This window comes from Microcebus murinus, chromosome 19, assembly GCF_040939455.1.
Source record: "Microcebus murinus isolate Inina chromosome 19, M.murinus_Inina_mat1.0, whole genome shotgun sequence".
Lineage (NCBI taxonomy): Eukaryota > Metazoa > Chordata > Mammalia > Primates > Cheirogaleidae > Microcebus > Microcebus murinus.
Genome location: NC_134122.1, coordinates 3,750,394 through 3,778,173, shown reverse-complemented (window position 1 = coordinate 3,778,173; position 27,780 = coordinate 3,750,394). Strand labels below are relative to the sequence as shown.

The 27,780-nt window shown below is 51.3% G+C and overlaps 1 protein-coding gene across 2 annotated transcripts; it reads left to right on the top strand.

Annotated features, from left to right (window-relative positions):
* The first annotated feature begins 112 nt into the window (after positions 1-112).
* Positions 113-27,780, top strand: CDIP1 (cell death inducing p53 target 1). Of its 2 annotated transcripts, none has more exons than XM_075995038.1 (6): positions 113-209; positions 25,641-25,725; positions 26,176-26,277; positions 26,450-26,605; positions 27,288-27,429; positions 27,508-27,780. In XM_075995038.1, the coding sequence occupies exons 3-6, from the start codon at positions 26,193-26,195 to the stop codon at positions 27,617-27,619; spliced, it is 495 nt and encodes a 164-aa protein (XP_075851153.1). In that variant the 5' UTR covers positions 113-209; positions 25,641-25,725; positions 26,176-26,192; the 3' UTR covers positions 27,620-27,780. The 2 variants fall into 2 exon arrangements, with proteins under 2 accessions (XP_075851153.1, XP_020136917.1); XM_020281328.2 differs by having other exon boundaries at positions 27,156-27,429.

Genomic DNA, 27,780 nt, shown 5'->3' with positions numbered 1-27,780 from the left:
GGGCACAACGCCCGGCCCCTGCCCCTACTCCCACTGACGCCGCCAAGGCGCGTCACGTGCCTCGAGAGGCCCCGCCCCCGCGTGACGCCGAGCGTCTCCGTACTTCTCCGAAGCTCCCCGCCCCCTTCTGACAGAAGCGCCACAGCCAGCTGCCTAGGCGGCCGGTCCTTCTCCTGCTGCGGCCGGCGCCGCCGCAGGGCCGCGGGACGGTGAGTCGGCTCGGTGTATTCGGAGATGGCCTCCCGCGGGACTCCCCCTCCCCGGGAGCAGGGACTGGGCGCCCGAGCCCCTCGGGCCGGGGTGACCACGGGCCGCGGGGCCCCCTCCCCGCCCCCTCCGCGGGCCGGCGCAGTGCATGCCGGGCAGTGTAGTCCGGCGCCGGCGCGCGGGGGCGCACTCGGGTCCCAGAGGCCCCTGCGCGGGGGGCGTGCGCGCCAGCCCGGGTGGCGAGGGGCTAGTCCTGCGGGCGTCCGGCCGGCCACGGGCGCCGGGCCTCTCGAGGTAAAGCGGGCCCTGGGGCGGCGTGGCGGGGCCCGCTCCTGCCCCGGGTGCTGCCGAGACCCCCGCGGCGCTGGGGACTTCGGCGTCGTGGCGGTCGCGGGGTTGCGCGCCTGGGAATGGCTGGCCCGCTTGCTCGCGGACCCTCTCGTCACGCCTGCGCACGTTCGGATAGGGAAGGCTGTGGAAAAATGCCAGCTCCGCCGTTCTTCCTCGGGAGATGTTGGGGGAGAGGCGGCTGGTGCTCGGGAGGAGTCCCGCGGCCGAGCAGCCCTGCCGAGCTCCGCGGTGACCTTGGCAGCCCGCCGCGCTGTCCCTCTCCCGCCCGGCTCCGACGTGTGGAAGCCCCGAGGTGGCTCCGCGCAGCGCTCGGCGGCTGGGCCGGGGTGAGGCGGTGGCCTGGCTTTGGGCCAGGCCTCACGCTGTCGAGGACCTTGGTGTAGTTGGGTTCCCAGGGGCCTCTCCACAGGTGTCAGGATGGAGTGAGCGGCTCTAAGTTTCTCCAAGTGTGGAGCCGCTGCGTCAGAACCACCTGGGACCCACTCCAGGGGTTCTGATTCAGTAGTTTTGCCGTGTGGCCCAGGAATGGGCATTTAATAAGCTCCCCAGATAATTCTTAGGCTCGTTTGGGGCTGAGAACCTGTCTTCCAGAATGAGGAGGATGCCGGGCCTGGGGCAGAGACGGTCTGTCACGTTTCTACCAGTTTTGTGTGTGTTCTGGGGCCCGATGCGGGGCAAGGCAGCGCCTCACAAGTATGACCGCTCTCCTTGGTACTTTGCTTCTTCCCTTGTGGCCCACCTAAGAGTTAGGTGGAGAGGCATGCCAGCTCTGCCTTGCCCTCTGCCCTTAACCAGAAAGGTTGTTCTTGGTCACTTGCCAGTCTCAAGACTTCACACCCCACTTCCCATTTAATTATGAAGAATTTGAGACGTTCTGAAAAGTTTAAGGAATTTTACCGTGAACACCCATAGACCACCATCTAGAAAGTACAGTTAGCATTTTATTGTACTTCATCACATATCTACCCAACAGTCCATCCTATTTTTGTTTTGCAATTCGAAGTGAGTTACACACATCAGTGTAGTTCCTCTCCCAAAGTTAAACATACATTTCATTAACTAGAGTCTTAAGAATTCTTCTTGCTTTTGGGTTGTGTTTGTGATTTTCGTTTTTTGGATTTTTTTTTTTTTCTTATTGATTTTTAAGTAACAGAAGTCCTAGGTATTTGGAAATCTATCTCCTACCCTTGAGAATTTGAAGGAGTTTGGAGGTTTTTCCATGTGATGGGTTTCTGGAACTAGGGAAGAGCTTTATGTGTGCTCTTACAAGGATTTAAAAACAGCCAGCCATGATTCTAGGATCACCCTACGAGCAGAAACATGAAATGTGTGATGTAGAATGATACTTCAGGGAGCAAAATTGTTTTGAGAGGGAGCTAATGCAATGTGTCCTGAAGGCCAGGTTGCTCCAGCAGATCACTTTGGCAATAATGGAAACCATCAGCAGCTTGCATGCTCTGTTGGCTGTTTAAAGGCTAAGCTTGCCCAGTTTGAACCTCCTGGTTCGGTGCATGTTTTCTAAGCTTTAGGAGAATGGGGCTGTGGAGCACAGTTGGCGAGCTCATGGTGCTGATGAACTAGAGACCATGGCTTTGAGTCCCTTGGGCCCAGATACTTTGTTCCCTAGCTACACACACCAGCCCCCCACCCTGATCAGTTATCTGAGAAGGAGAGAGGAGATAGGCTCTGTGAAAAGTCATTTTTCACTTGCAGAAACACTGTTCACAATGCAGGGGCATGTTTTTACTCATAGAGGACACAGGGAAATGTGGCAGTTAAAGTAATGGCATTTTATGTTAAGTCTCTGTCCTGGATGTGGAGGATGTCCTGGTGAGAAGGCAGCCTACAGGGACAGTGCTGCAGAGGACCTTGGCTCTTAGTGAGGAGGAGGGAGAAAGCCAGGCTGGTGGTGGTAGTGGAAAGTACCTTGTGCCCCCACGAAAGGACTTGGAAATAGATTGCACAAAATGGAAATGTACCCATCTCTAGGACTCTACAAAAGGCTTCTGTTTCCTGTCTCTGCCTGATTAGGATTCTCCCAGACACAGTCTCTTGGGGAAGTGGTAGAGGCTGCATTGCAATATAGTGCTGCAGAGGGGCAGGGGCTGGGACAGAGCCTCCCTTCCCTCCAGAGGGCCCACTCAGGGAGATGCTGGTCTAGCCTGCTGGGTCTAGTCACCACCTCTCCTATTCTGTGAGTCATCATGCAGCACTCTGGTGAGAATGGTGGCATCCTGGGACCAGGACTGCCTAGACTCTGAGTTGGCAGACCAAGTTGGAAGCCCCTCTATGTCCCTTTGAAGCTGTGTGACAAGGGCAGTTTCCTTCCCAGAGCCTTGCTTGCTCTGTCTGTAGTAGGTGAAGAGCAACACCCAGTCCGGTTGAAAAGCTGGATCTGCTGTTAGCACTGAAAAGATTAGGGTCCCTGACCATAGACAAAGTAAAAACAATGTGACACCATGCATTACAGGGTGAAAAGGTCCAACAACATGCTGATGATTTCCATGAAAGCAGTTGTGCTTTGTTGTGTTTGTTTTTGGTAATATTGGATCATTTTCCAGAATACATTTCTTGTCATCTTTTTGGTGCTCCTGATGTGTGGATGTTGTGAACCCCTACTTGGTCCATTGAGTGATCCAGTACCAACCATTCTTACTGTAAGAAGGTATAGAGTTCAGAAGAAACTGTATGTGCCAATACATGGGTGTTCAATAAACATTAATTAATCTGAATTTAGATCTAGTTCCGGCATCTGGGTTTTTCCTTCAAGAAGACAAAGAGGCCAAGGCAGGTGGAAGTAGGTAGAGAAGAGTGTAAGAGTTGCCTTGGGAGGGGTTTGAGGAGAATTCTAACCCTTATTACTTTAGGAAGAAAGTGAACTGGGTTGTCACAGTTCTAATTAACACTAAGAACAACAGCTTTACAAGTGAAGGAAACAAAAGGTCACACGATTTCTTTACAGAGTGTGGCCTTTGTATGTGCTTTGTTCCCACCTGTCAACCCAAGGAGGTAGTAGCACAGGCACAATTTCAGCTCAAGTTTCTAAGTGACTTGCCCAAGGTTACCAAATACAGGCAGAGCAGGGCTCCACACCCAGCTCTCCTGAAACAACGGGCTGGAGGGAGAAAAGAGTAGGAAAATGTGGGCACTCCTGGCCCCATTCTGATTACTGCTGCACGGAGTTGACTGTGTTTTTCCTGTCCAGTCATAAACAAAGGCAGGAACCAGCAGAGTCCATCTTGGCCATGGCTGTGTTCTGGCCCAGGCGCTGTGAGTAGTGGGCCTTTGGGTTAAGAATAGCATAGAAGGTCCACTTAGGTTAACCCCAGACTCTGGACTCGTGTATTCAATGGACATGTGCCGGATACTGATCAGCGCCCCAAGGATGCAGTGGAAGAGTCCCAGTGTTCTCTCATGGGGAGAGAAGACTAGGAACAAAGAGTTCCTGGCAGGGAATCCCAGGCAGAGCTGGGTTTGCTGCAGAGGTGGGTGGGAGGGTGTTTGCAGGCTGAGGGAAGAGTCCAGGGGAAAGCCCTACATGGGCAATAAAGGGAGAATGCGATGGTTTAGAGAAATTAAGGTTACAGTCTGGGGGGCTGGAGTGAACTGTGGTGGACTTGGAACATAGGCCAAGTCCAAATCAAGACTTTTGCCCTTCAGACTTGACTGTTAGATGAGATAGTAGATCTGAGAGGTTTTTGAACCATGAGGTTAGTAGGACTTGCCAGCTGGTCAAGGGTTAAGAGGAAGAGAAGTCTGGAAGACCTCTCCCAGTTTGGTGACTGGGGCTGCAGAGCAGAGCCCCTGCACGAGTACCAGACTGTGGTGCTCCTCCAGCCACTCAGCCCTTATTTCCCGTGCTGCCTGGTGCCATGGGGAAACATGCCCCAAACACCATCCCTGCCCTTCAGGAGGTATGGGTCTGGCTGTGAGACTGAGCCCTTGATCACAGCTTTCTAATTCTCCTGCTGTGAGTGACACTGTTGCCCAGGCCTGGAATCATCTGTCTGCCTTCCTGAAGGCCCTGAAGCCTCCCGCACCCTACCCACAGACATCCCCTTCTCAGCCAGGTCACCTGCTGTCACAGTCAGCAGCCCCTGCTGGCTTGTGACCTGTATTTTTTTGTAAACACTGTGAGTGTCACTTGGCTTTCCAGATAGATCTGCAGCTCCCTGAGGGCAGGGACCATGAGGTGAGTAACCTCCATTGAGGTTGCCATGAAATGTCTGCTGAATTAAGGAGTCAAGAGTCTTAAATCTTTTCAGAATTGGCATTTGTTGAGGCTGGGATAGTTTAAGGTGTCTGTACTAGTAGCTTCTTTTGGCACAAAAGAGGCCGGGTCTGGTGGCCGCCAGCCCTGCCCCGTGTGTCTCAGGAGAAGCAGCTGCGAAAGCCCTGCTGCACCTGCTGAGAGACCAGGCCAGCGTGAGGGGCATGGTCACTGGACAGCCAGGGTGGGGCAGCTGGCAGGCCCTGAGCCCTCCCTTTGCTCTGCGGCACTCTTGAGAGAGTTACAGGGCCCTGTAGGTTTCAAGGTCAGCTCTCTGTTGACTTAGCATGTAACTGAGTCCGGGAAATGATGTAGGAAGAGCAGAGAGGTCAGGTTGGCCCGAGGCTGCTCCTCCACCTGCTCTTTCCTTCCTACACGTGGGTTTTGAGCATCTGTTTCGAGTGAAGTACTGGGAAAGGTCTGAAGATGTAGAAATGGATAAAGATGCCACCTGATTTAAAGGAGTTAAAGTTAATGTACACAAACCAGTGATTGGTATACCGCATGGTAAGCGCTATGACAGATGATTTGGCAAGACCAAAGCGTAAAGGTTTTCTGGTAATTTCTAAGGATTTCCTCCCAAATAGAGATAGTGAGGCACAGGGTACATTCCTTAGACTTCTGAAGAATTCCTCTTCAACCCTTCTAAAGCAACCAAAAGTTAAGAACCAACCAGTCTCCCACATAGGTGACATTGCAATATTCAGAATAGTTTCTCTAGATTATCAGCCAGCCACAAAAGGTTGGTTCTTGTTTTACATAGCCTCTATTGTGGAACAAATCTCAGTAGGAGTCCTAAGATAACATGAATGTGCAGCTCTCTCTCCAGCCCCTGTCCTCATAAAGTGAGGAAATAGTCGATATAAGAAGTCGTGAAATCACAGTGGTATAATGGCACAGTAAGAGTGTAGGAGCTCAGTGCTTTAATTAACACTCAGTACTTTGCAAATAATGCTGTGAAGGGAGAATTGAAAGACTGCAGTCTGATGCAGAAATTGCTCCAAAGTGCCATTTAACCTTCAGGTAGTATGGCATCATGATTAACAGCCTGAGATCCAGAGTCAGGGTTTGAATCCTAATCCACCAACTTGGTGACCTTGAACAAATTATTTAATGTATCTACTTCAGGTCTGTAAAATGGGCCTGATAAAATCCTGCTTCCAGAATTAGTGTAACGGTGAATGATATAAGCCACATGAAGTGCCTAGCACAGTATATACAGCATTCAGTAAATGACAAATGAATGGGGGAAAAAAGTCTTTTCAAACAGGTAGTCACTTAGAGAAAGAAAGAAACTTGGGTAGTGATGGATCTGCTGAATAAAACTGGCGCACCCTGAACCTGAAGAATCCCACCCTGCTCAGGAGAGAAGGCCTCTAGTGACCACGTCTCAGTTTTCGGATTCCCTGGGCATTCTGTATTACCTGAGGTCAGGTCTTTCTGTCCACAGTGTGGCCAAGCTCAGGTTCTGTGTGTGCGTGTACCTGCTATGCCAGGAGAGTGGCCACACTGTGACCCATTTCTCTGTGGCTCCAGGAAAACGGGCCCCACAATGAGAGGTACCTGGTGGGGTTGGTGCCAAGTACTCTAGGGCCCCCACCTCTAGCAGCTGTCTGTTGATCTCAGGACTTTGGGGGACCCACGGTACACCAGGCAGAGTGCAGAAAATGGAGAATCGTGGGACAACCTGACTGTCTGAGCCCTCCCAAAGCCTCCCGGCTCAGAGTAAAAGTGGGCATCCTGCCCCTCCCCCATGACAGGGGCCGTCCCCTGCTTGGTGAAACCTTCCCTGGTGGGAATTTGCAGCCCCACAGCACTCCTGGCCCTTCTTTTTGTTCCTCCATGACACACATCGCTCTGTGACATGTTCTGTTTTACTTATTTCTATATTTTACAGCACCAACCCCCGCCCACCGCAGAAGGTAAGCTCCATTAAAATAGGTGTCGTTCCCCCATCTTAAGTGCCTAGGAAGTACCTGACACATAGTGGGTGCTTGATGTCTGTTGGTTGAATAAAACTGTATACTGTATCTGCATTTCAGCTGCCTCGTCTCCCTGTTAGCTGGACAGCTCCCCGGACTCAGGGACCACGATCTGTGTGCTCCGTCATTCCATGAAGCGCCAGGGGTACTGTTTTGCATGCAGAGTGGAATGCTCAAGTACATATTCAGTGAATTAGGTTTTCCAGTCACCCGGTAAGGCCTCATGTGGTTATACTGCCCTTTAAAGTCCTTCAGTTGCCTGTGAGCTCAGAGGCGTTCACACTGCCAGAGGCCCAGACGGAGCCCAGCCCCACAGAGACAGCACATTCTGGGTCTCATTTCACTCCCCAGCCCTGTCTTCCAGGGAAGGCAGGGGACTGGGAGCACTGCTTCCATTTTTTGTCCCAGGTATCATGAAATCCATGTGAACTGAATGCACACAATGGAACTGCACTATGGGAAGCCTTTTGTTAGGAGTATCAGAGACCTCTCAAGCATTTTTTGAAAAACATTTTGGAGAATGTGTGAGAGGAGAGAGGGCTGACAGTGATGTAGCAGGAATGTTGGGTGTGAATCAGGATAGCTGAGGTCCCATCTCTGCTCTGTCATCTCGAGCAGCTGGGACAGCCACTTCACTCCTCTGAGCCTGCTCCCCAGTCTGTGACGCCACTGGTCTTGCCCATTGTAACCTCCAGCACTTCATGTAGTGCCTGCCTGCGATTGGTGCTTAGTAACGTTCACACAGAAATGAGTGTCCGCACAGACTTGGAACTTAGTTATCTCTGATGGTCTTTCCAGCTCTGATGGTGGTCTCTGGATGTCTGCCATAGAGAAACATACACAAAGCCAAACATAAGGCAACCACATTTTCCCAAAGAGAAGCTCCAGAATAGTTCTTCTGTCCCAGCCTGCTCAAGTGAATTCAGGGTTAACTTAGTGTGAGATGAACTCAGTTAAACTTCCATATACCATTTCCTGTAATACGATACAAAGTACTACCTAGTTTGTTTCCTGCTCACAGTTTCTAGAGCACTTTCATCCCCACTCATTTCTGCACCTTTGCTAACATTCAGGAGCCTGGCCCACAGAGCCAGTTTATTTATTGGTGCAGGTTGTCTGAGCACCCCAATCTGTAGGGGTGGCTCCACCACGCCCCAGACTAGTGTCATTTTCTCAAGTTTTCTTATTGGTCTTGCAGCACAGCTTCTTAACACATGCTTTTAAAGGGCTCTTTAAAAGGCGATTTACAGCAATATCCAACAAGGGCAGTTGTGAGCTTTTGCCCAGGAGCTAATCTGTGTAGTCTGCTCTTTTTTGTGTTGTCTTATTTTTCTTTACTCATTCTACCAGGTGACCTCTGTAAGTGTTCCACGCTAGCACTGCGGTCCCTGCAACTAATGTTCTTCACTCAGCAGAACTTTCTTCAAAATAACTGAAAGAATGCCATGTAATCTGAGTGGTCTCATGTCAAAAAGACAAAATACTCCCCCCGCCCCCCATGCTGAGGGAAATCAGTGGTGAGGGGGCTCAAGTATTCAGATATATATGGTGACTGCTGTGTGGAGAGAAATAAAGTGAGCCTAAAGGTTTGCTCACCCCTCCCACTGTCCCATGGAATGGGGGGACTCAGGCAAGGCTTGGGTAGAGACAGAGCCCCTCTACCTGGGCCAGCCAGGAGGCATTTGTGTGTGAATTAGACTCTTCCATGAATGGCCACCTGGTTTGACTGCATTTAAGGGCCTTGTGTCTTAGATGAGAATGGTGTGTCTAGACCTCACCCAGCAGACGGCTGATCAGATAGAGTCAACCCAAAGACTGTCAGCTCAGGGCAGGCAGAGGTAAGGATTTTTTTAAGAGCTCCATTTTGATTGCTTAAGTGATAGTTCTTTAGACTCATGGTGTTTCTGAAATTAATTGGCCTTTTAGTAACTGAGCCTGGCCTGCTGGACAGGTGCAGATGACTTATTTAGTCATTAGTTGTGGCAGTAGCTGAATCTGTAAAGACCATGACACCAGCTCATGAGAGAGAGAGAACTGCTACCCAGCCCAGTCCTCGAGCTTGCACTGTGCAAGGAAACACTTGTACTGTGTTTCCACCTGCAGGCAAAACTGGATCATAGTCAGAGCCATGTTTCTGCACTGAGGAGGAATATACATTAATTTAGAATTATAATGAGCATTTTGAGGAAAGATTCACTCAAAGGAGCTGCTCATAGGAGAAAAACTAGAAAATACACATAAATAGTTTCTGTGTGGGTATTTATTTGCTTGTTGTTTTTAGAGACAGGGTCTTACTCTGTCACCCAGGCTGGAATGCAGGGTGCAATTGTAGTTCACTACAATGTGGAACTTCTGGGCCCAAGTGATCTTCCTGCTCCGGCCTCACAAATAGCTGGGACTACAAGTGCACACCACCATGGCTGGCTAATCTGTTTATTTTTTATAGAAACGGAGCCTCGCAATATCGCCCAGGCTGGTCTTGAACTCCTGGGCTCAAGCAGTCCTCTCACCTCAGCCTCTCAAAGTGTTGGGATTACAGGCATGAGCCACTGCACCCAGCCTCTTGCTGCTTTTTTGAGTCCTGTCTACCTCTCAATTTTGCTTCTATTTAGGAGCAGCCATGTTTTCTCTCTGTTTTTTCTTGTGCACCTCCTCTTTCTCTTGCTCCCATGAATACAAATGATACAAATAGTTTTATGTGTTTATTGAGCACTATGTGACAGACTCTGAGCTGCTTGCTCTGCATACAGGACCTCATTTAGGCCTCTTCACAACACTGGGTAAGGGGCTGCTGCTGCCATTGTACAGATGGAAAAACCAAGACTCTGGGAAGTCAGGTGCAAGGCAGGGTGGCGGCGTGAGACCAGTGCCTGTGCCCCAGTCGTCAGTGCAGGCTGCTGCCCGTGCAGCCGTGCCTGCAACACAGGCCTGTGCTTCCTTCGGAGGGTACGATGGTGTCTGGGACTGTTGGGTTAGGCTGGGTGTGGCTCTGTTGAGATGAGATACTGGTCAGGGAGGAGCTTGCAGGGCTGGGTGGGAGGAGAGCCGACAGATGGTAAAACCAGATCTGCTTTCCGGTCCTTTCTGTGTCGTTACTTTAGCTTGTTTTGGAGTGTGTTTAGAATTCCAAGGCATCAGATACACCCATGTTCTCGTGTAAAAATAAAGAAGTGGTTCAGAGCCACTAGTGATGCTATTTGAAGGACTATCTCTCGTCCTGCCTCCATCAGGACAATGGAAAATGGGCCACGTTCAGGATTTCCCAGTCCCACAGTGCTAGAACTTGACAGCCAAGGACAGCAGTCCTAGAGAAGGGGGCACGTCAGCAGTCTCCCCAGCCTTGGGAGGGCTCAGCCTTTGCCAGTGTCTATTCTATGACTGGGTGGACCTCCATGGAGGGCACTTTACCTTCCTGCTCCTCACCCGGAGTGAGAATAGTGTCCTTCTAGTCAGCTGCTGAAAGGCTATAAGGAGTCCTGGCCTGGTCCCACGTTGACTGGGGTGCCTGGATTAGCCCCACGTGTGTGCAGGGCTTGGCAGAGGGCAGTAGTGAGGGTTTGGGGTACAGGAGCACTGACTCACAGCAGAGGACCCTAAGGGAGCCCCTGTGTGTCCGCATGCTAGGCACCCATGTGCCTAGTACACACTCCCTTAGTACATATGTGCCTAGTACACACTCCTTAGTACACATGTGCCTAGTACACACTCCCTTAATGTCCGCTACGCATCGTCGTCATCTTTAGCACCTCCTTGAACCAGCTGGTCACGCTGAAACGAGCGCTGGGTTTGCAGGAGAATGAGGCCTCACTCAGCTGTACTTCTCTCAGGGTCTGTTTCAAATATTGAAAGTGTTCACCCTGACCTGCCAGCCAGGGTGCTTCTGAGCCTGTGTGCCTGCACGGTGGAGGCGATGTCATGTGACCTAGAGAAAGCCACTTAGTGGGGATCCTTGATTATGGATCTGTTGGAAAGAAGTCGAAGTTGTTTGCATGCCCTCAGGCCCAAGTAACACTATATTTTTAATGATACTTGTTTTTCTTTCCTGTTAATAATTAGCTGGAAATTAATTTACTAATAATTGACTAAAACAAGTTAGTTTATTCTTCTCATGTGGAAGATGTGGGAGATGGTCAGTCCAGTGCTGGTGTGGCACCTGCATGGCCGTCCTCAGTCCTGGCTTCCACTCCCAAGGTCACTGCCATCCAGCATGGCTGCTGGAGCTGTCACGTCCATCTCCCAGGCAGAAAGGAGGAAAACAGGAAGGACAAAGGGCCCATCTCTGGGCAGTCTGGACACTTCTGCTTACAGCTTATCAGCCTGAGCTTTGTCACTGCAGGAAAGCTTAGGACATCTTAGCCAACTCACTGGTGCCCTGAATAAAAGTGAATCCCACATTGAAGAACAGGGGGACCATGGATTTGGGTATAGCAGACAGTGGACTTTATTAGGCTGAATATCGTTCCTCATGATTTTGTCATTACTGGTTCTTTTTTCCGACGTGCTGTGGAGGAACGAAGCCTCAGGCTTAGCACGGGGACCTGCATAGTGAGTCATCTGATGACATCTCCATCTACACAGCCTAGACATCTACGTGAGAGTTCAGTTCAGCCTCACGAGAACCTCATTTTCTCAGCGGGAAAACTGAGGCTCCGAGAGATTAGGGAATTTGTCCAGGACTACAGTCCTTCAGTGACGAGGCCAGGATTCTGGCTTTGTTCACAGTCAGGAAAGGAAGACGCTGTCTCTGTTCTCGGGTGCCACTCTCACGGCTGAGTGGTGCGGTGGTTTCCTGGGGAGGCCTATAGCCTGAAAAGGGCCAAGGACACTGCCCAGCTGGCCCTGTCCTGTGGACCTGGGTTCTGTAAGCTCTGCAGCCTGGCTGTTCTGAGGGCCTCAGGCTGCGATCTGGCCACCCGCAGCGGGCATAGCTCTCCTTCTCTGGCCTGTGCGCTCATGGTCCCCTTCTCGCCCTGCGGTCTCTTCGCCCCTCCTCCACCTCCTGGGCTTGCTAGCAGAGACCTTCCTAGACCTCCAGAGAGCCATCTTTCTGTCAGTCCTTTCATAGGACCCTAGACTTTCTTTATACCATTGGTCACATTTATAAGCGTGTTGAGGTTTTTTTGTGTGATTATTTAACACTTGTCTCCCACACTCAATTATAAGCTTCTGGAAGGCAGGGATGTTTCTTTACTCCCTGCCACATCCCCAGCTTGTATCTGGCACAAAGGACATGCTGAGTGACTGTCAGAATGAATGACTGGCTTGATGCTGCGTTTGCCTGGGCAGTGGGTTATTTCAAGAGGAAGCAGCACCTCCCCCTTCTGAGGGCCTCTGTTAAGTGGTCACCACACAGACGGTGCTTAAACCCATCCGTGGGGTGCTTGGGAGGACAGAACGGTGGCCAGCTGTGTGCTGTTGCCCTGGGAGTCAGCGGCCATCCCTTGCAAATGACACCCCCCATAATGACACTGCACGGTCCATCATAGCCATTTGGGAAGCTTTTGTGTCCACACCTCAAAAATTCTCACACAGCCCTCCAAGGTGGGCAGGCAGGCTGTGTGTCAGACGGAGATGTCACAGGATTGGAGGAGACAAGGCCTGGTGTGGGCCAGGTCTCCCAGGGAGGGGTCCCACTCAGGCCTGCACTCTAGGCAGGGACTGTGTGTACACTCCTTTCCCCTCTGTCCTCTGGGATGGCCCCAGGAAGCTTTCCTGTCCCTGCTGGATGCTGCCCTGTGAATGAGGGGTTCTTTGTTGAGGGCCACATCAGCTCCTGCCCGCTTCCTGCTTTGGCTTCCTCCAGGCTTGTTTTGGACCCGCCATTCTCTTTTCAGACCCAAGGGATACACAGGGTATGTGTCTTTTATCTCAGGCCCTACCCCCTGTGGAGCAGTGGGCGCCTCCTTTGTTCAGCAGATGGAAGCCGTAGGTGGGGCAGAAAGCTGCCTTTCAGTTTCCCCAGCAGAGCAGAAAGCCCTGCTCCTGGCTAGATGCCTGGGACTTGCCTCCTGGGGACAGAGGAGCCCCATTGAGGCTAGCTGTCGTCCTGGTGCCATGGCTGCTGCGTGAGTGAGCTCCCCTGGGGAGGGCCAACAGCAGGCCGTCCTGGCCCTGGAAGACACAGCTCTGCAGCGGGTGCTGCCCGCCACCACTGCTCCCTTCAGGGCCATTGCTGATCTTGCGCACTCCTAGGCTGGCGCCCAACATTGAGAGGAAAGCCCGGCAGGTGAGATGGCCCTTCAGAGGATTGCTGGTATCTCTGCTTTTCCAAAGAGTTGTCTCAGGAGTCCCCACGGAGCAGATGGCCTTGCTGCGCTGTGCTGTGGATGAACACTGCTGAACTGAGCTGCTGGGGCAGGGTTTTGATTACAAGTGTCTGGAATCCCACGAGAGCCCCATGTAGATTCAGTGTTGGCGAAAGTGCAGCGTGATGCCCACTGCGGGAGATCGGGAGCTGCCCAGTGGCAGAGGCATCAGTGCCTGTTTTGTTTTCCTTCCCTTTGGAAGATGTTCCTAAAACTGTTGTGATAGCAGGTTCCGCTTATTCAGTGTTCTTGTGTGCTAGGTGGGGCCTGTGCTCCTGCTGCAGGTGTTTTGCACACAGTGTCTCTTATAAACCTTGCTTCCACCCTGTGAGGCAGGCATGATCGTTTGCACATGAGGAAACAGACTCAGAGGTCACACTGCTACAAAGTGGTGAGGCTGGGTTCAACGTAGTCTGGTGCAAGCCCATGTTTATACTGCTTGCTTCCTTTAAAGCCTTCCACGTGACAGCAATCTCATCCTTGCTCTGTGGGCCTCCCCAGGAGAAAGACTCCCAGCCTCACAGCTCACTCTCTGTTCCGCTGGCTGTGAAGCCCAGGCCCTGCCCTGCCTCCAGGCACTTGGCTGGTGTCGCATCCCCGTGCCTTCCGGTGGGGCTTCTCCAGCACAGCGGTTCTCAAGACCCCTCGGGAGCTGAAGGTTTATGTTGTTTTATTAATTCCACAAAGACAGTATCTGTTAGCGTGCCTCTTCTCATCGTCATGGTGTTGGCATTCGAGTTGGTGGTGCAGAAGTAGCCGGGGAGAAACTGCCCAGGCCTGAGCTGACTCAGGCAGTGGCACCAAACCGTGCTAGTCATTGTTGTAATTGGGTTCTTCACCACCACACATGCCAGTGTCATAGAAGAAGCAGCAGTAAAAATTAACTTTATTAAATCTTGACCCATGAGTTTATGTCTTTTTAACATGAGCACACACAAAGCACATCATAGGATGTTTGATGGTTGTCTCAAGGAAAGGCACAGAGGCAGTTTTTTGAGCTGCAGGCTGAACTAGCTGCTTTTTTCAAGTAGCCACATGCTCACTTAAAAGAACAACTGGCATGGTGACAAGTGCCTATAGTCCCAGCTGCTTGGGGGGCTGAGGCGGGAGGATCACTGGAGGCTGCAGCAGCTATGATCATACCGCAGCATTCCACCTGGGGGACAGAGCGAGACTCTGTCTCTTAAAATAAATGAATAAATAAATAAAAGAACAACTGGTACAAACTATGATTATTCAGACTTGGGTATTTAGCAGACACTTTCTTGAAAATGAACAAAGTCAGCCTGCTTAAGAAAAAAAACTGACCTTTTGGCCGGGCGCTGTGGCTCACGCCTGTAATCCTAGCTCTTGGGAGGCCGAGGCGGGCGGATTGCTCAAGGTCAGGAGTTCAAAACCAGCCTGAGCGAGACCCCGTCTCTACTATAAATAGAAACAAATTAATTGGCCAACTGGTATATATATATAAAATTAGCCGGGCATGGTGGCGCATGCCTGTAGTCCCAGCTACCCGGGAGGCTGAGGCAGAAGGATCACTCGAGCCCAGGAGTTTGAGGTTGCTGTGAGCTAGGCTGACGCCACGGCACTCACTCTAGCCCGGGCAACAAAGCGAGACTCTGTCTCAAAAAAAAAAAAAAAAAAAAAACTGACCTTTTGCTTTTGTATATGTTGCCAGTGATATATTGGTTATTGATTTGTTGCCAGTGATAAAATTCAAGCTTTCAAATGAATATTAGGTAGAATTTTAGGAAACTTATATCTGCCACTGTGAGTTTGACAGCTTTGTGATATTTAAAGACTCTTGTGATGATATTATTGGCAATACCAATAATGTGATTACTTCATATACATTGTATAATGAGATATGTTAACACATCTCATTATGTGATGTGTAATGGGATCAGTGTAATGGGACCAATGTTTTTCATATGACCCATAAGTGATATTACTAAATCATGCATGTATAAGAGGTCCATTCTACATGCAAGGTAGACCAGTGAGTTTTAATGTAACAGATGAGAGAAATGGTCATTGTTAAGGATTCAGATTCCATGTCTCAGCTAACCTTTAACAAACTACTACCTTATACACTTTAAAATTTGAAAAAAAAAAAAAAAAGAAACAAACTACCACTTGTCAAGTTGTGGTGTAGTACCATCTTAGTCCATTGTGCTGCTGTATAAAGAACAGAAATTTTATTTCCTTACAGTTCTGGAGGCTGGGAAGTCTAAGGTCAAGGCTCTGCCAGCATCTGGTGAGGGGCTTCTTGCTGCATCATCCCATAGCGGAAAGCAAGAGGGAGGGGTACAGAGAGAAATGCACACACATGCACAAAAAGGGGCCACACTCACCCTCTGTTAAGGGACTTGGCTGGCAGATTAACAGCATTAACCTACTTTGTCCCCATGGCCTAGCCACCTCACTGGGCCGTGTCTCCCAGTACTGTTCTATTGGAGACGAAGTTTCCATCATGTTTTGTGGGGATGCCTTCAAACCATAGACAGTATCAAAGAATATCCATAATTATGTGAAAAGGCTATTAAAATACCCCTCCCTCCTCCAACGACTTACCTGTGAAGGCTGAGTTTTTTTTGTGTACTTTAACCAAAACAGCATATCCTGTAGCAGATTGGACGGAGAAGCAGATTGGCATCCAGCTGCCTTCCATTAAGCGAGACGTCAAAAAGATTTGCAAAAATGTAAAATACCAGTCTTTTCATGGAATTTGTTTTGGAAAGTAGATATTTTAAAATTTTATGTTAACATGTAACAAGTTTATTATTTTTAAATGAATTCATTTTTACATTTCCTCATTTTTTATTTCTAACATGGTAAGTATTGGTAGATATGATGCACAAAATGAAATTCTATTCAGGGTCCTCAATAATCAAATGTAAAGGATATCCTGAGACCAAAAGTTTGAGAACTGCTGCCCTAGCAGACCCTGGGGACACTGTGACATCAGAAAGCCCCTGTAGGCCCTGTCCTCTTCTGTCTCCTCTCTGCCTCATCCCTCATGTCTGTCTCAGTCCTCCAGAGAGCCCCCTGTGCACAGAGCAGCCAGGCTGGCCGCCCAGATGGTTCTCAGGCTTCAAAATGCCCCTTCCCTCCTGTCTCAGGACTAGGTCTTCCTCCCAGGGGCTAGTTGGTACGTGTCCTTACAGGTACTGTCCGTAGGGCAGAAGAGACCGTGGGTGCAGGGCTGGCATCTCAGGTGCAGTATGTAGGACAAGAATCGACTTTGCCTCCTCATACCCCGAAGCAATGGCAGTAGCCAGTGAAGTATGTGTCCTTTTTTTTTTTTTTTTTTTTTTTTTGAGACAGAGTCTCACTCTGTTTCCTGGGCTAGAGTGCCGTGGTGTCAGCCTAGCTCACAGCAACCTCAAACTCCTGGGCCCAAGCGATCCTTCTGCCTTAGCCTCCCGAGTAGCTGGGACTACAGGCATGTGCCACCATGCCCGGCTAATTTTTTCTATATATTTTTAGTTGGCCAATTAATTTCTTTCTATTTTTAGTAGAGATGGGGTCTTGGTCTTGCTCAGGCTGGTTTCGAACTCCTGACCTTGAGCAATCCTCTCCCCTCAGCCTCCCAGATTGCTAGGATTACAGGCGTGAGCCACCACACCCGGCTGAGGTGTGTGTCTTGATGTCACCCGCCAAGGGGCCCTGCAATGGGTGGGCAGGCTGGCCTCGGTCCCCCAGCTCCCACTGGGGGACTGCCCGAGCTGCCTTAAGCTGCTGCCTGTTGGCCAGGCCTTGGCCTTGGATCAGTCACAGTGCTCTCAGCAGAGAATAGTTGCCAGTGGAGCAGAACCGCAGGCAGATTCCAGGCCCTGAGGTCTTGTGTTGGGAGCTCCTGGCCAGGAAGCGGGAGACGGAGCAGCTGGACTCAGCACACCAGGAAGCTGGGACCCTTCCCCTCCTCTCCTTCCATCACCCAAGTCAAAGCCGTCTGCCACTGACCTGTCCTAGAATTGTATTCTTTTCAGAACTGTATTTTTAATTATGCAAATAATACAGAAATGCGAAAAAGAGTATAAGGAGAACAAGTCTCACCTCGACCCCTGCTGCCAGGCTTCGAGCCTAGAGGCAACAACCCCAGTCTGGGGTGTTTTCTTCCTCATCTCTCTTTTATGTCTGTACACATGCAGAGAAGTACCCAGATCTGGGTGGGTTTTGTTTCCTTTTTGAGATACAATTCACATACCATACAGTTCACACTTTTAAAGAATATAGTTCAGTATTTTTATTTATTTATTTATTTTGAGACAGAGTCTCACTTTGCCACCCAGGCTAGAGTGAGCGCCGTGGTGTCAGCCTAGCTCACAGCAACCTCAAACTCCTGGGCTCAAGCATTCCTCCTGCCTGAGCCTCCCAAGTAGCTGGGACTACAGGCATGTGCCACCATGCCCAGCTAATTTTTTCTATATAATTAGTTGGCCAATTACTTTCTTTCTATTTATAGTAGAGACGAGGTCTCCCTCTTGCTCAGGCTGGTTTCCAACTCCTGACCTTGAGCAATCCACCGGCCTTGGCTTCCCAGAGTGCTAGGATTACAGGCGTGAGCCACTACGGCCGGCCATAGTTCAGCATTTTTTAATATGTTCACAAAGCTGTGCAGCCATCACCACGACCTAACTCATTCCCGTAGTAGACAGCCCTCCCGTCTCGAATGGAGGGGTCCACCAGGTGCTGGCGGACAGCAACCTGGCACAGGGAGGTGGAGGCTCCCGGAGGTGCCGTGCCTTGCTCAGGGCCGTGGGATGGAAGGCCAGGTTGTTAGATCCAAAGCTCCACGCTGCCTCCTGCTCACTATTTTCCCATTAACCAGCAGCTTGTCAAGGGCCAGTCCTTTCCCCTCTGTGAGCGCAGGGGAGGTTGCCATCCTGACCCCACTTGAGACGACTGTTGTTTCCTCGGGGCTGAGTCACACCCTGTGTTGTGCTGGATGCAGGCAGGGCCTGGGAAGAGGGGCTGCAGTTGTGCTTGGTTTCATGGCCCCATAGTGTGTATTGTATGACCCACATAGACACCTCCAAATGTCATTTCCATCCTTACACCTGGGAAAACACTCACCTGGCCCCTCCCAGCTCCTCTGGAGGGGAAGAAAAGCAGGAAGCCTCTGTGTCTTGAGGCCACGGGTGCCCTGGAGAGGCTGCACAGTGGCCGAGCGAAGGCAAAGTGCGCACACCCTTGGTGGAGCTGTGCGAACGGGAGCCGGAGCTGAGGCCTGGCCTCCAGTGTTGGGGTGCAGAGCAGAAGTTTCCACTCTGGGGTAGGATCTGTGCTGGGCCACTGGGCAGGCCAGACGCTCCATGGTGGCTGCTGATGCAGCCTGCATGGCAGAATGCATTTAGCACTCCAGCAGGGCCAGGAGGGAAGCTGAGGGTGTGGGTTGTGGGGGGACTTTACAGAAGAATGCCTGGCCCTGTGCCATCGGGCTGGGGTGGGCTGGGAGGGGGCTAGGAGAACTGTCCTGACCCTGAGAAGCCCCCCAGCCCTGCCTGCCTGCTGCCCTTGGGAAGGTGAGGTGACATTGCAGAGGGACATGGGCAGGCAGTGGGTCCAGACAGACGTGGAGATCTGTTATCAGACTACCGGAATCATTTCTTCCTGCACAAAAGCGCGGTGGATGCTAGGCTGTGTTGGTCTTAGGTGTAGGGTCCAGACTGGGCCTCAAGTGGCCTGGTTCTATCCCCAGGCCATGTGCAGCCCTGCTTTCTTCTCTCTCCCCTGTAAGGGTCCCAGAGACCACTCAGGGCCTCTGTCTCCCGGACACATCACCCTGCCATGCCTTGCCATCCCCCCATTCTAACGGTTTCCTTGATGCCCTCAAGATACAGTAAGCAGCGTGGGGGGCTGCAGGTCCACCGCATGCACAGGGTCTCCCAGGGCCTGCGCCTCAGGGCTGACTTCCTTTTCGGGAGTCTGAGCCTTGCAGCTTGTCAGCCACTCGCCCCACCTTGCTCCCTGCCCTGGCAAAGGTTGGAATCATTCCTTCTGGGCCAGGCCTCATCTTGAAAATGCTGACAGGGGGACATTGCTCTCCTTTGTCAGTTTGATCTGCGAGGCCCCTATAACAGGATGACCCCTGGTAGCCCAGGGCTCCCCACTGCACACATTTCAGGATACTGCTTGGTCCCAGCCCAGTCTTCCCGCTGCTGAAAACCACCTCTGTCTCCTCAAGGGCCAGTGGCTTCCAAAGTAGGAGCTCTTGGGCTAGGGCAGTGGGCATGTTGCTTTATCCAGGGGCTACGTGTGATAGTCCCCAGGGCTGTGCCTGAAAACGAGAATGTGAGACTCTGCAGAAATCCTTGAAGACGCCTAGCACTGTGACCACGAGGCGGTGTGGCCCTGGGCTTGATGCGCCTGGTTTGCTTTGGCTGTGAAGTGGGGGTGCACTAATGGGCTGCCCACGCTAGGTTAATGCTTAGACAGGGCTCAGCCAACTGGAGCCCCAGGAAACATCCCCTGACTCGGGGCATGCAGGATTTTTACTTCTCTGGGTCCTTGCTCAGTACTCTTTCTCTTGGAATTCTGAAATCCTGTGAGGCCTGGAAGAGAAACATGCTCCTAGAATCCCCTGCCCTCGTGGGCTGCCCTAGGAGGAGGCCTATCCGGGGCCTGCATGGGTGTGCCTGTGTCCACACCTCACATGAGATGTCATTGAAGAGTTTTCTCATCTCGTGTGCTGCAACTCACTGAGACCACTTGTCCCCCACACGTTTTGGGGTCAGAATGCAAGGGGAACCCTAGTGGTAGAGTGTCCTGAGTGCCCCCTGGTCAGGGCCTGAGTGGGTCAGCGTGGGTCTCTAGCACCATCACCTAATGATTTGTATTTTTATTTTGTTGTGGTAATACCTTCTGATATATCATCATGAGGTATGTATGTAGGCTCCTGGTTCATAAGTCCTATAGCTCTTATTATTTCTCCGCAAGGTAGGCCATAGAAACTATAAATAGGCTCTAACCTTCCCCTTCTGTCTTGGAGCTGGCCATAAAAAAATTCTCTGAACTACCTTGTTTTGTTTTTTTTTTTTTTTTGGAGACAGGGTCTCGCTTTTTTGCCCAGGCATGAAGACAGTGGTGCAATCATAGCTCACTACAGCCTCAAACTCCTGAGCTCAAGGGATCCTCCTGCCTCAGCCTCCCTAGTAGCTGGGACTATAGGTGTACACACCACACCCAGGTAATTTTCCTATTTTTGTAGAGATGGGGTCTTGCTACATTGCCTGGGCTGTTCTCGTATTCCCGGCCTTAGGCAGTCCTCCAGCCTCAGCCTCCCAAAGTGCTAGGGCTATAGGTGTGAGCCACTGCACCTGGCTTCTGACCTACCTTGATTGTGGGTCATAAGGCCCCCTTTTCAGAAGAAGTGCTGTCCCATATCCTGGAGGAAGTAATGCTACACAGGGACACCAAGAAGGATCAGGACAGGCCATGCTGTTTTCTCACTCGGTCTGCCAGTAGATTGGCCTCCACCTTTTGGGCACTGAGTCCGGGGTAGGAGAGGTGCAGCTCAAGGCAGTGATGCAAGGTCTGGGCGGCGACTGTAAATACAGATGAACCTTTGCTCGCCTCCTTGCCTGCTGCTCGCCTGCTGTGCGGCCTGGCTCCTAACAGGCCACGCATCAGTCCCAGTCTGTGGCCCAGGGGTTGAGGACTGCGGTGTTAATACTAAACCATACCCTCTGTCCAGTCACATTTCTACATGGTTGTCAGTCGTGCTTGTCCAATGAAGTCTCCATAAAATGGCCCAAGGGGACTGAGTTCAGGGGCTTCCGGATAGCTGAACACGTGGAGGTTCCTGGAGCATGGCACTGGGGTGGGGGAGGGGGAATGGAAGCCCCACCCTCCTCTCCTGCACCTCCCCCTACACTTCTTTCTCTGTATCCTTTGTGTTGTCCTTTATGACACACCAGTAAATGTGTTTCCCGGAGCTCTGTGAGCCGCTCTAGCAAGTTAAACACAAAGGGGGTCTTGGGAACCCCCGATTATAGCCAGCCAGTCGGTAGCACAGGTAAAACAACGTGGGGCTTTCAATGGTATCAGAAGTGGGGGGCAGTCTTGTGGGACTGAGCCCTTACCCTGTGTGGTCCTCTGCTACCTGCAGGCGGATAGTCTCGAATTGAGTCAGAGGACGCCTGCAGGTGTCCACTGCAGAATTGGCCGCTTACTGGGGAGAAATCCCCTCATGCTTGTCACAGGAGTCGTGTGTGTTGATTGTTGTGGTGTGAGAACAGAGGAAAATGGTTTGTTTTCTACACACTTTTATATGCCACACAATCCAGAGTGGAGGGATGTCCTCTGGTCCCTGAGAAGAGCTACTTGCTGTTCAGTTTATGATAGACTTGTAAAGGTTTGCAAATAATTGTCTATTTTTGTTGTTGTTGCAGTTCATAGACGCAAGATCTAAACAGAGAATGCTTAGAGGGCTTCTTGGCTCCGGGGCCTGTCGTCAATTTCCAGGGCGGCAAGTGGACTTCACTGGGCGCCCCAGACCCTCGAGCTGCCCTTCTCCGTGGGCTGTGTTTTCAGATTTGACATTTGCATTTTGTTGCTTTATTTGAGCAGCTTTCGTTTTTTTTGGTAAACTGACTTTTGAGCATGTGATTTTAAAGATGATTCTGTTGTGGTTTTTATTATACACCACAAAGATTTGTGGGAATGCACATTTGAGTTTATATTGGAAGGCACTGGAAGAACCAGTGTTTAAATTGAGGAAATCCTCCCGACCCATTTTCCAGATACCTCTCTCCGTACTCGGGAGGGGCCTGCTCCACAGTCTCTGCTGTGGTTTGGGAAGGTGGTGGAAGCGTGTGGATGTGGCGGGATCAGAGGTTGCAGTGAGCGCCCGGCAGGGCTGTGGGTGGGGACACACGGAGGAGAACAGGGCCCCACAGCCAAAGCCAGGGGCAAGGGAGAGCGCAGGCTCTGGTGTGGCGCCAGCCAGGGTGGGAGCTCTGCCTGCCCTGTGGCCTCAGCACTGTCTTCCCTGAGCCTAAATGCTGCCCCATGGGCTTGTACCCACGTGAGCACAGCTGTAAGCGGATGGGATTCCAGAAATAGAACTTTTGCACTTTAGGAGACTCTAGAATTAGATCTCGTGATGAAAAATAGGCCAGAGCAAGGCAACGCCTGCGTCCCTGGAGATGGAGTGTGTGTGTGAGCATGTACACTGCACACTGCGGCTGGAATCCGCAGGCGTTCAACCAGCTCCCCAAGTGAAAAGGAGCTTGTGGTCTTGGTCTACTCAGAGCGTCCCAGGGCCTGGCCAGTTTCCTGGTGAGTCGAGTCACTGCAGACCACTGCATTGAGCCACTTGGTGTATGGTGGCACCATCCAGAGGCACCCCAGAGAGAGAGCTCATTCTGGGAGTTTGTGGCAGGTGCCGGAGCCTGTTCCAACAGGGCGTATTGGAGCATTTTCCACACACAAGCAAAGCCCTTTGAGGAGAGCTGCCTCTGTCTCCCACTTAGGAGGGCACCTGGTGGCTGGCAGCAGCCTGGGCGAGGGCCCCCAGGGCAGCTACGAGAGGCACTGCTGCTCCCTGTGCTGGCACAATTCACTCTGGGAGCAGGGGTGGGGGAGTCATGCCAGGCTCCTAGACTCAAGTCCTGTCCCTTCTTTTCTTGGACTCCATGTCTTCAAAGCAAGCACCCAGAAGAGTAGGTGTATAATTTGTGACAACTTGGGAAGATGTTCTGCCTCCTAGTGGTCAAAGAAATGCATATAAAAATAATTAAGTGCCATTTTTTTTTTTTTTTTTTTGAGACAGAGTCTCGCTTTGTTGCCCAGGCTAGAGTGAGTGCCATGGCGTCAGCCTAGCTCACAGCAACCTCAAACTCCTGGGCTCAAGCAATCCTCATGCCTCAGCCTCCCGAGTAGCTGGGACTACAGGCATGTGCCACCATGCCCAGCTAATTTTTCTATATATATTAGTTGGCCAATTAATTTCTTTCTATTTATAGTGGAGGCGGGGTCTTGCTCTTGCTCAGGCTGGTTTCGAACTCCTGACCTCAAGCAATCCGCCCCCCTCAGCCTCCCAGAGTTGCTAGGATTACAGGCGTGAGCCACCGTGCCCGGCCTCAAGTGTCATTTTAACATTACAAATTAACAGTAACAGTAGTACTGAATGTTGGCACTAGTAATTGGCATCACCGTTTTAAAAAGGCATAAAATGTACATACCCTTTGACCCAGCAGTCTCACTTCTGGTTAGTTCAGCCCGAGGAAATAATGCAGGGAAAGGAAAGAGCATTAGCCAGAGGTGTTCCAAAAGCAAGGATTCTGAATGCCTTGCTCCGTGTTGGCCAGGTAGGCCCATTTTATGGAATGTTGAAATCGATGGTCATGGCATCTGGCAAGATGGAGGATGTGTGACACAACTGGATTCAGAACTGTCGTGACAGCAGCTATGTAGAAATACAGGTGCCTCTGCATCTAGACTAGTAGGGACATCCAGGGACTGGCTGCAGTTAGGGTGGTAGGATTCAGTCATTTTGTTTTCCGTCAGTTTTTTTAAATAACAGTTTTATTGACATAATTTATATGCCATACAATTCATCCATTTAAAGTGCACAATTCCATAGTTTTTTAAAGTATGTTCAAAATTGTTCAGCCATCACCATGGTCAGTTTTATAACATTTTCATCACCCCAAAAAGAAATTCTATATTCCATAGTTACACCCCCTTTCCCCCTCCCTCCCAGCCCCAGATAACCATGAATGTACTTTCTGTGTCTCAGGACTTGACCATTCTGGACATCTCGTGTAAGTCGTACAATTTGTGTCTCGTGTGTCAGTATGTCATTCTTTTTTATGGCTGAGTACGACTGCCACTATATGGATAGACCACAGTTTGTTTATCCGTTCCCTTGTTGATGGTCGGTAGGGTTGTTACTACTTTTTGGCTACTGTGGATAGTGCTACTGTCAACATTTGTGTACAGTTCTTTGTGGGCGTAGTTTTTCATTTCTCTTGGGTAGATACCTAGGGGTGGAATTGCTGGGTCAGCTGGCAACTCCAGGTTCAACATTTTGAGGAACTGCCAGGCTTCTTCCCACAGGGACTGGCCCTCAGCAGTGCATGAAGTTCCAATTTGTCTACATAATGCCTGTTACTATCTTTATTTTAGCTCTCCTTATGGATGTGAGAAAGTATCTCATTGTGGTTTATTTTTTTGAGAGAGTCTCGCTTTGTTGCCCAGGCTAGAGTGAGTGCCATGGCGTCAGCCTAGCTCACAGCAACCTCAAACTCCTGGGCTCAAGCAATCCTTCTGCCTCAGCCTCCCAAGTAGCTGGGACTACAGGCATGTGCCACCATGCCTAGCTAATTTTTTGTATATATATTAGTTGGCCAATTAATTTCTTTTTATAGTAGAGATGGGGTCTCGCTCTTGCTCAAGCTGATTTTGAACTCCTGACCTAGAGCAATCTGCCCGCCGTGGCCTCCCAGAGTGCTAGGATTACAAGGCGTGAGCCACCACGCCTGGCCTTCATTGTGGTTTTGATTTCCCTTATGGAAAGACGTTCAATGTTTTTTCATGTGCCTTTTGGCCATTTGTTTTATCTTTCAAGAAATATCTATTTAAATCATTTGCCAATTTAAAAAATTGGGTTATTTCTCCTTTTGTTATTGAGTTGTAAGAGTTCTTTATATATTTTAAATACACGTCCTTTATCAGATACATGAATTGTAAAATGTGATGCTGTACTTTAAAGTACAACTATTTTTAATTTTGATGTCTAATTTATGTTTTCTTTCTTGTTTGTTTGTGCTTTTGGTATTGTATCTAAGAAATCACTGCCTAATCTAAGGTCATGAAGATTTATGCCTGTTTTCTTCTAAGAGTTTTATAGTTTTAGCTCTTTGATCTATTTCCTTTAGTTTTCAAAGGAAAACTGTCATGTTACTTTATGGGTGAACCCTAGAGCTTGGACTTGGTCCTTCTGGCCCTCCCGCTGAGTTGTTAAACAATATTTAAAGATAGGAACCGCAGCCTCCCTCTCTCCTCTATCCCACATGGTGTCAGCGCTGGGCTCCAGGAGGGCTCTGCTTTTGTACTGTTGTGATTCATTTTCTAGTTCACATTTTATTACTTTCAGTTAAGAAAAGGTAACTAAATCCCACTTCAAAATACTACTGAAGTTTAGTTTTTTTATGATGCTAAGTGAGAATGAAAGCCAGCAAGTCACTGCTGGCTGCTCACTTCCCGCTTCTCCCCAGTGCCAGGCAGCAGGTGTGCAGGGAATTGGGCGAGGAAGAAATGAGGGAAAGTGAGGCTCTTTCTCTTTCTCTTTCCACCCCCCAGGCATACAAAGCTGAAGGGGAGCAGCAAGGCCACAGCCCGTCCTTTGGCATTCTTCCATGCGTGGGATGCAGAAGGCAGGGTGCAGAGGACCCAGCTTTGGCCTCCAGTCTGACTTTCTCTGGGGAGAGAGAGCAGAACTGTGAGGCAGGGAGGGGAGGACAGTGGGCAAATAGGGGGGAAGGGTGAGGCTGAGGCGCTACTTCTCCTTCCCCTCAGACAGGTCCCCTGCCTGTCCCAGTCATCCGGGCTAGCAGCTGAAGGAGCCTCACCTGCTTCCCTACCCTGAGCACCAGGCTGTGAGGTAAGAAATCTCCCAGAAGCCCTCCCCAGACTATAGCAGCTTCTGGCAGAAGTTGGCCCAGTGTCTCCTCTGTGGCCACCTCAGTGCCCCCAAAAGAGAGGGGAGGAGAGGGCAAGGTGCCAGAGTAACCCCATGTAGAACCCTGGATCAGGTTCTCACAGTGGCTCTGGGCTGAGTTACACCTGGGTCCTGGTAGAGCCCAGCCTTGCTCTTCCCACAGCCTGGGGATTTCTCTGGAGGGAAGTAAAAGGCGGCAGCTCAGGCACCTGAGCCCCAGGGCAGGGGACACCTGTGGGAGGAGCCACAGGAGGCCGTGTGTGCTTGGGCTCAGCCCAGGGCGCCTCTGAGGATGGCCACATTGCCTTGTGCAGTGGGCCTCATGACCGCCCAGGGCTGGAGTGGGCAGCAGGTTGGCTGGGAGCTTAGCTCACATCCGGGTTTCCCTTCCAGGTCCAGGAGCAGCAGAGATGTCGAATGACCCGCCCCCTCCTTATCCTGGGGGCCCTACAGCCCCTCTTTTGGAAGAAAAAAGTGGAGCCCCGCCCACCTCAGGTAGGGGTCCCCTCCTGAGGCTCCCTGCCTTGGTGTGGTTCGGCCCTCTAAGCAGTGATCTGAGCTCTGCTCCAGGATCACCCTGGGCCCCAACTGTGTCCCACGGTGGTGGCATCTAGTTTAGCCTGTGCCAACTCCAGCTGAGCTTCCTCTTCCTGCTTTTTCTGTCCAGGCCGCACGTCCCCAGCTGTGATGCAGCCCCCACCGGGCATGCCGCTGCCCCCTGCAGACATCGGCCCCCCACCCTATGAGCCGCCGAGTCACCCAGTGCCCCAGCCTGGCTTCATCCCCCCGCATATAAATGCAGATGGCACTTACATGCCTCCAGGTGAGCTGGGAAGGGATCTGAGGATTAGATGGCCGGTCACTGTGCTGGCTGTCATGGGTCAGTGAGGCAGGGGCTGCAAACATGCTTGACCAGCCCCAGCCTCAAGCCCCAGCTGCGTGTGGACTCGGCCTGTGGATGTGGGAAGGCGGACAGGGGAAGCACTATGTGGCTCTCCCCAGGGACTGCTGTAGAGCTGCCCAGATCGGGGCTGGTCCTAGGCACACCAGGACCTGACACGGGTTGGGACAGGGCCCCATGTGCAGGAGAGGAGCTGGTGAGTGGCAGGGCTTTCTCTCCTGTGGTCATGGCCCTAGGGCTGAGCACCCAGTCCCTGTGTGCCAGGGCTGCCTTGTTTCCCTGGGGTGGAGACCAGGAAAAGCTGGGAGAATGTGGATGTCACCTTGACCCAGGGCCCTGGCCATGCGGCCTCCCACTGGAAGTTTCAGGCCTTGCCCTGCTCTCTGGGTGTGCCACAGGCTTTGTGCTCATCTCTCACCTGGGGCAGGTGGCAAGACTGACCTTGCTGCATTCCCTTTTGTGTTGTTCCCAGGTTTCTACCCTCCTCCAGGCCCCCACCCACCCATGGGCTACTACCCCCCAGGGCCCTACCCACCGGGGCCCTACCCTGGCCCTGGGGGCCACACAGCCACTGTCCTGGTTCCTTCGGGGGCTGCCACCACAGTGACAGTCCTGCAGGGAGAAATCTTCGAAGGCGCGCCCGTGCAGACCGTGTGTCCCCACTGCCAGCAGGCCATCACCACCAAGATCTCCTACGAGATCGGCCTGATGAACTTCGTGCTCGGTTTCTTCTGCTGCTTCATGGGGTAGGTGGTGTGGACGCTCGCAGGGCGGGGGCTGTGCCAGGGTCTGACGTGCCTCAGCTTTCTCTGTCTCTGGTTCAGGTGTGACCTGGGCTGCTGCCTGATCCCCTGCCTCATCAATGACTTCAAGGACGTGACGCACACGTGTCCCAGCTGCAAAGCCTACATCTACACGTACAAGCGCCTGTGCTAATGGAGCCAGGACCCAGGACCCCCGGCCTGTCAGTCTGGCCCCCTGTGCTTTGCTCCCCACGCTCAGTGGTCACTTCCTTGCTCCCACTTGGGGCTGGAAGCCATGCCACCGTCCCCTGGAAGTCTTGTTCTCTTCTCCTTGCCCTTCCCTGAGCACCTGAC